Source organism: Pseudozyma flocculosa (assembly GCF_000417875.1).
Source record: "Pseudozyma flocculosa PF-1 unplaced genomic scaffold scaffold00016, whole genome shotgun sequence".
NCBI classification, from domain to species: domain Eukaryota; kingdom Fungi; phylum Basidiomycota; class Ustilaginomycetes; order Ustilaginales; family Ustilaginaceae; genus Pseudozyma; species Pseudozyma flocculosa.
In genome coordinates this window covers 185,938-193,089 of record NW_006920884.1, presented here as the reverse complement: position 1 = coordinate 193,089, position 7,152 = coordinate 185,938, and the positions used below count along the sequence as shown (strand labels likewise).

Below are 7,152 nucleotides of genomic sequence, written 5' to 3'. Positions count from 1 at the left end.
GCTGGATCAAGCGCGCTCTCGGCCTTGGCTCGTCGTCGTCCTCGCGCGGGGCCGGCGGTCAGGCGGACGGCGACGACGACGACGAGGCCGACGATGTCGACACGCTCGACTACGTCGATTGGCAGGCTGCGCGGCGCGAGGCGGTCCAGGCGGCCAGCCAGTCCGGCGGCGGCGGCGGTGGCGGTACGCAGGCGAGCAACACGTTTAGCCTCGAGAAGCTGGACGAGGAGGTGGTGTGGGGCGGCAAGGTCAAGTGGGGCCTGGCCAGCGTGGGCAAGGCGAGGGCGTGGGACAAGGGCGAGTCGGTTCCGGTGGACCAGGACGGGCTGAGGGAGCTCAAGAGGTGGCTGGTCAGCCTGCAGCTGGATTGATGGCCGACGGTGTGGCCGCTGTAGGTTGACATGTGAGTGACTAGCAGCGAATGCTAAATAGGCGTCGCTCGCCGTCGGCGCAGCTGGAACGAATCAGGGCCAGCAACTCTGCACGTTCGGTGCCGGCGGATGGACCGCAGACGACCGACGTAGCAAGCTTGCTTGTCGCCCGCACGGCCAGGTCGACGGTGTGCTGCCGTGTGAACGCGCCTACGTCGTCGTGACGATATCGTCGAACGACGAGAAGAGCGAGCGGCACGCAGGATGCACGAGCGGCTGCCCCCCCAGGGAGTGAGAGTGGTCTGGGCCTGAAAGAGGCAAGCCGGAGAGACGGTCAGGTGTCCTACCTCTCACTATCCCGCCAGAGAGGCAGGGGCCGGTTGAGACAAGCGGAGGGGGGTCTCAGCCTCCGAGGCGCCTGCCTGTCACCTGGACCACCCTAGCCTGCCCTGCCTACCCTACCCAAGCCTAGTCAGAGCTTCAAGCTCTCGCCCCTGCCTCTACCGCAGCGATGGCGGTGGTCAGTCCGGAGCATGTGCTCTATCTGTGTCTCGTGCTCTTCCTTTGATCGATCCCCCTCCTTGCTGGCCCTCCCTGGCCTGCCTGTGTGCGAGAGCAGGTCGATGCCGAGAGAAGGAGATGGAGGAACGGGTAGGAGGAGGGGTCGAGATCCTTCGAACCCATCCGCGTGCTCGCGACCAGGAACCACAGCGACCATCTGACCCGCGTTTCCAGGAGCGTTGGCCGATGTCCATGTGAAGAGGCGAGCGCTGGCCTTGCCAGCACCATGCAACGGGTCGTCGTGTCGCTGCACATCTGCCGTATACCTTCAGTACCACGCCGCACAGTGCCGCTTCGCTCGACGGGACCACGATGGACCTCGCTGATGCAGCTCTCCTCTCATCGCATTCAAGGACGTAGCAGAGCTGCCTTCAGCATCGATCGGCATCTCTACGGCACCAGTCCGGCATCGTTCTAACGCCCTGCGGCGACAAACGAGCACGGACAGGAAGCCCGAAAGTCGCGCTCCAAGCACGCCATGGCCCGGCACAGTCTGGCGTTTTCGATATTTGGTCGAGGCGCACGGGCTAGCTCTGCGTAGGCTCGTTCGTACGCGGGTCGTGCGATCGGCATCGTGGCTGCCTGTCTGCTCGGGCTGTACATACGGTTGCGTCGCCGTGAAAGACGGACCGAGCCAGGCCAGGCCAGGTCGATATGGGCCTTTGTCACGCCGTCCTGCTGTAGCTGGGCCGCTTGCGGTTGAAGCTGAAGCACAGCCGCCGTAACAAATAGAATCTACCCGCCGCTGCACCACCGCTTGCTCCTCCTCCTGTTGAACAAGGAGAAGGGGTCAGAAGCAGGCTAGGCTAGGTAGGGCTGGGACTTGAGGCAGGCAAAAGAAGCCGGCCGGTCAGGGCAGGGCAATTTCTGCACCCGAACGGACGGTTGGTTGGTTAGTCGCCAGCTCCGCCGCGCCCTCGACGCCCGCCCGGCTGCGACGCCTGGCCTAGTTAGCTGCCAGATGGCCAACCCGTGCGTGCCCCCTTGTCAGCCGTCACTCCGTAGGCCCGGTGTGGCCATCGACGGTACTGTACGTGCGAGGTGCCCTAACCGTTGCTCTTTGGCGAGAGAAGGACAATTGGCAAGAGATGAAGGGGGGAGAATGGCCCGCCCCATTGTCGTCGTCGCCGTCGCCGTCGTCGTCGTCGTCGAGGCACATCTCCGCCACCGCGCTTGGCCAGCCTAGCCTGCTGGATTCGGATTCGGTACGGCAGAAAACGGCTGGGCCCGAGAGAGGCGGGGAGAGAGAGGCAGGCAGGTCAAGTGCGCTGGCCCGTCGAGGCAGGCGGAAGAGGCCGGTTGGATGGGCCTGGACTCTGGTGATTCGACGCCCTGGCCTGGCCTGGCCCTGGCTGCCCGTCGCTCGTGTGGCCTGCCCTAGCCTGCCGCTTAGGCTGGACACGGGGGCGGCGGGGCGGACAGGCTAGGGCCAGAGCGGGCAGAGGCACGGTAAGCGAGGGCGGGGATTGAGACGGCCTGCAGCAAGCTTGGCTCGCTTCGCGTGCGTTTGAGGGGGTTTGCGCTTCTGGCTGCTGCTTCCCGCTCCTCGTCCCGCGCTGCCTCCCTGCCTAGCTTGGCTTTTTCTCGCAACTCGCCGCCGCCACCGCCGCCGCCCAATCAGGGGGCGCACACCTCCTACTCGTCCTCGACGCCGTGCAACCAGCTGGCTGGCTGGCTGGCCGGCTGACTTGCTTGTGGCTTGCTTGCTTGCTTGCTTCTGCATTCGATCGGCTGCCTTGCTTGCCTGGCCTGGCCTGGCCCGGTCTTCGACCAGCATGCGGACCTGACTCCGCAACGCAACGCAGAGCAAAGCAGCTGGGCGCGGGGGGCGCGGGGTAAAACAAGATAGAGGCAGGCCGGGCGGGGCAGGGGCGCGAGGACCAAGCCAAGGCATCCCAAAGCCAGGCACACCACCACCGCCGGGCAAGCCGAAAGCTCTATCCTGGCCCCCGTCGAGCTGCCCCGTCCCTCTTCCCCCCCGCGCCTTCCCCGCTATATAATCTGCTGCAGCCACCTCCAGCCTCACCTCTACCGAACCCCTCCGCATCGCCACCCGCAACCTAGCCTCCTCACCTTCGTCGCCCCTGCTGCAAGGCCGATCCGCCCCTTACGAACGCACCGCACCGCACTGCGCACGCCCTACCTTGGCCGCCACTACCGCCACAGCCGCTAGCCTTACCGCCTCGCCTCCTCGCCGCGGGGATCCCCTTCAACTTTGCACACCTCCTTGATCACAACGCCCCGCCGCAAGCAGCCTGCCAGCATGCCGTCCCTCTACGGCATCTTTTCCTCCTCATCGACGTCGACGGCGGCCGCGACGACGACGACAAAGACGGCCAACAAGTCCAAGCTTCGCAACGACAAGAAGCAGTCTGCCGCCTCGGCCCGCCACAACGCCGCCAGGCACCGCGTCCACGACGTCACCTACGGCCCACCGCCGCCGAGGGGATCCGTCACGACAGAGAAGCTCTTCTACCTCGACTGGAGGCTCGCCCACATCCGCGACTCGAGGCTCTCGTCCCAAGACACTGGCCGCGACTGGGCCGACGGCCGAAACACCATCGGCCGCACCTCGTTCGAAATCTGCCAGCTGGCTCGCGACCAGGATCGCGCCGAGTCGTCGAGCTCCGAGTCGGACCACATTGCTGCCGTCGCCGCTGCCGCCGACCGACGCGCCTATGCCGATGAAAAGGCCGAGGGCATCGTGGCGCTCAAGCAGGCCCTCATGGTGGACAACGCCCTGGTCAACGTGCCACTCCTCGCCCGCGTCGACTCGTACAGCGGTTCCGACGGCTCCAGCAGCGACGACAACCACCCGGCTGCCAAGCAGCAACAGCAGCAGCCCCAGCAGAAGGACGCCGTTGCCGCCGCCGCTGCCGCTGCTGTCAAGGCGCGACCGACGTCTTCCATCTTCCACCGAGCCAGCCGAAAGATCTCGTCGGTCGGCAACCGGCCAAAGACGCAAGAGGGCGCCGCCAACCCGGCCGCCGCCGCAGCCACGGCCAAGGTCGACAGGCGAGCCTCTCTGCGCGGCCGAATGCTGCCCATGCGACTGTGGCAGAGCTGAGCAGAGCAGCCCGCGGCACCTCACATAACGACCTCTCAATGTGCCCCTCCAACAGCTCGTCCCGTCGCTCTACCTCTCTCTCGCGCGCAACCCTCGCGCGCCGTTCCAGCCAAAGCCGCTGCGACCCCAGTCTACCCCTCCCGGATATCACTACCCTCTTATCGATCCAGCATCGCAAGCTCGCCTGGGAGCTTGCTCGGAACCCCCGCTCCTCGCCTTCTCAAGTCTCATCGTCATTGCATCCCCCGGAACCGCGCCCCCGGCCATCACCACAACGAATCCTCAAGTCACCGTCTTCGTGTCCCCACACTTCGTAGCTACCACTCCTCATGGCCCGGCCGACGGGGCCCGTGGTGCCATGGCTGCCCCGGGTCCGATCGGCTGCGGCGCCGCTGACTCGACCTGTAAGATCTTGGGGACCAAAAAGCGGGCCCGCCGCCGCCCTCGCTGTCCACCACTACTGTACCACGATACCCGCATCTCGTCCCGCCCGTTCGTCCCGCTCGTCGTGTCGTGTCGTTGGCCGCTCAGACAGCCGCGGCATCACCGACCCAAGTAACCTATCGGCCGTTGAGATCTGATGAAGCCTGTGACGACCGAGAGCGTCTGGTGCAGTCCCTGCGCGATACTGCGCTCGCTATGGGAAGGGACTGCGGCGCCAGGCAACGTGGCATTGGCGTGGGTGGAAGTTGAAGCTGCGAGGGACGGGGGACCTACCTGTAGTCAGATCAGATCCAAGCTCAAGGATCTCGGATGTGTGGTTTGGGCCCCCTGCCTGGGGGTGGCTTGCCCGCTCGCCTGTTTGTTTGCCAGGTGCACGAGGTCGGTCAGGGAGGCATGAAGCGGGCGTGTGGCAGAGGTGCCGAGCCGGCGTCATCTCTCGCTCGCGCCGCCGCTCTCGGCCTGTCGATACCGACGCTTCCGGTATCCACGAGCAGATCAGGCCTCACCGTCACTCTAGCTGGCCCCTAAGGTCGGCCAGACAGACGCATGACGAGCCGGGACGAGGTGAAGCACGATAGGACGAGGGCGGGGGGGGGGCAACAAGCAAACAAAGCCTGTATAGCCATGGACGCTTCATCTCTCTCGTCGATCGATACCGTATGTACCGGTAGCCGTGGCGGTGGCATGCCTTTCTAGTCTCGGCTGACGATGATGCGATGATGAGGCAGGATGAGGATGATGATGGGAGATCCATTGTACGAGGATGCGGGATGCCTCCTTGCCCCCCCCCCCCCCGGGTGCCTCCCTTTGTTGCTGTGGGTACAGCGTATGCCCCATTGGCCAATCAATCGCATGGCCGACCACGATGAACGACGACGACGACGACGACGAAGAGAAGGACGACGACGACGATGGTGGTGGCTATTTGAGGCAGAGGGCGGATCGACGTTGGTCGCCGAATGCGGCCCATATGGGTTCGCTCGGTGTCATAGCGCGCGTGCCCCTTCCTGCCTCGGTTGGCTGCCGGCTGCACGCTTGCGGGTCGACGTTTGCAGATGGATCGACGAGCGACGTCCGTTCGTTGGTTGGTCCCTGGCTGGCCTCGCGAGCAGATCAGACGTCGATCCTCTCACCCTCTCTTGCTCTCCCCCTCTCACCCTCTCACCCTCTTCTGCCTGCCTCCTAGCCTGTGCCATCCGCATCTTGTCTTGTCGATGGCAAGCAGCAAACACACGAGCGCCAGGCAGGCAGTCCAAAGTGGGGCGGCTACGGTCACGGCCAGGCCAGCTGGCCTGGTCTGGTCGTCGAGGTTGCGGCGGAATGACGGCACCCCGTCGTCAATTAACGAGGCCTCCGCCGCGGGGTCCGCTCTTTCAGGCGCAATACGGCAGAGAGGGTCCCATGCATGCCTTTGTCTCCAACATCGCACCCTACCATGCCCTCGGGGTCCTTCCTTGTCCGCCCTCGTCCTCTCGCCGTCCGCCCACGACGCTCGCTCCGGAGAGGTACAGCCGGCATAGCAGCCGCTCTCCGATCCAGGCCAGGCTGCATCTGGATCCCGCTCCTCATCGCCCCGCCCTGCCCTGCCCTCCCCTGCCTGCCTCTCTTGCTTGTCGTCTATAGCTAGCTAAGCCTTCGCGGCAATCGCAGCCGTAGCCCTAGCTTGCTTGCCCAAACTGTCCTCTCGAGCTTCGCTTCGTCTGGCGGACCCGCCTCCTTGACCCGCTCTTTGGCCTTCTTCCCGTCACCACCACCACCACCACCACCACCATCATTCCTCTCCCCCTCCCAGCCGCTCGTTGTACCATCTCCACCGCCTCATCGCCAGCAGACGCCCTGCAGCGCTGCACCGATACCCTCGTCACGTCTCTGGCTTGACCTTTAACCCTTCCCGCTCGGTCCCGCCGACGTCGACCGCGCCGGCCATCCCTTCCCTGTCCAACGACTGCCAGAGTCTGCCGACCGTTCCTTGAGCATCTCTTCTCCATCCGCCTAGGTCGAGCATGCGAAGGCCCTACGTCGAGCCTGGACTGCGCTCCGCTAGACCTGGCATTCGTCACCGCTCCCGCTCCAACGGCCCAGATCGCAAGGGCCGCGACCCGAGCACCATGCCAACCACCGCCACCACCACCGGCGAGCGTTCGCGCCCGATGCCCGCCCGCCTCGCCAGCGAGGATGGCAGCCACCTCACCGAGACCGAGGACGAGGCCTTCTTCAGCGGCGAAGACGCCGGCGCCCTCACCCATCCAGAGAGCCACGGCGACGGCCGCCCCAGCCTCGACGAGCAGAGCGACAGCGAAGACGACCGCGACGACGACGAGGACCGCGATGCAGGCTCTGCGGGCACGGCGGAACCGACTGCCCGACCTGCACCCGCCCTCGCCGCCGCTTCGACCAGGCCCGCTGGCGCCAGTCGCCAGGACGGCATGGCGAGCACAAACACCCTCACCCGCTCCCGCTCGCGCGCCTACAGCGCTCCGCGCAAGCTGGCGCCCGAGGAGGAAGAGTGGGCCATCAAGGAGGAAAACAGGCGCCGCAAGGGCGGCGTCTTTGGCAGGCTCAAGCGCCTTGGTAGGGGCAGGAAGAACAGGGACGACGACGACCGCCCCGCGCAGGCGTACGACGCCGAGGCCATCCTCGGCCGCTCCCACTCGGCCGTCACGGAGCTCAGGTCGCGAAAGAGCTTCATCCGCAGGCCCGACGCAGCCG

The 7,152-nt window shown here is 65.8% G+C and overlaps 3 protein-coding genes across 3 annotated transcripts in view; all 3 read left to right on the top strand.

Annotated features, from left to right (window-relative positions):
- The window catches only part of PFL1_04749 (uncharacterized protein), a gene marked incomplete at both ends in the record, with an annotated part of 1,759 nt that extends 1,388 nt beyond the window's left edge, over positions 1-371 (top strand). Inside the window, one exon of the mRNA XM_007882277.1 lies at positions 63-371. Coding sequence (XP_007880468.1) covers positions 63-371 — 309 coding nt within the window. The remainder of the gene's footprint in view (positions 1-62) is intronic.
- A 2,824-nt stretch (positions 372-3,195) lies between these two features.
- On the top strand, positions 3,196-3,999 carry PFL1_04748 (uncharacterized protein; the record flags this gene model as incomplete). Its single annotated transcript, XM_007882276.1, has 1 exon — positions 3,196-3,999. The coding sequence occupies one exon, from the start codon at positions 3,196-3,198 to the stop codon at positions 3,997-3,999; it is 804 nt and encodes a 267-aa protein (XP_007880467.1).
- Positions 4,000-6,551: 2,552 nt separating this feature from the next.
- PFL1_04747 (uncharacterized protein) overlaps positions 6,552-7,152 on the top strand; it is a gene marked incomplete at both ends in the record, with an annotated part of 5,957 nt that continues 5,356 nt past the window's right edge. The window contains one exon of the mRNA XM_007882275.1: positions 6,552-7,114. Within this exon, the coding sequence (XP_007880466.1) occupies positions 6,552-7,114 (563 nt within the window). The remainder of the gene's footprint in view (positions 7,115-7,152) is intronic.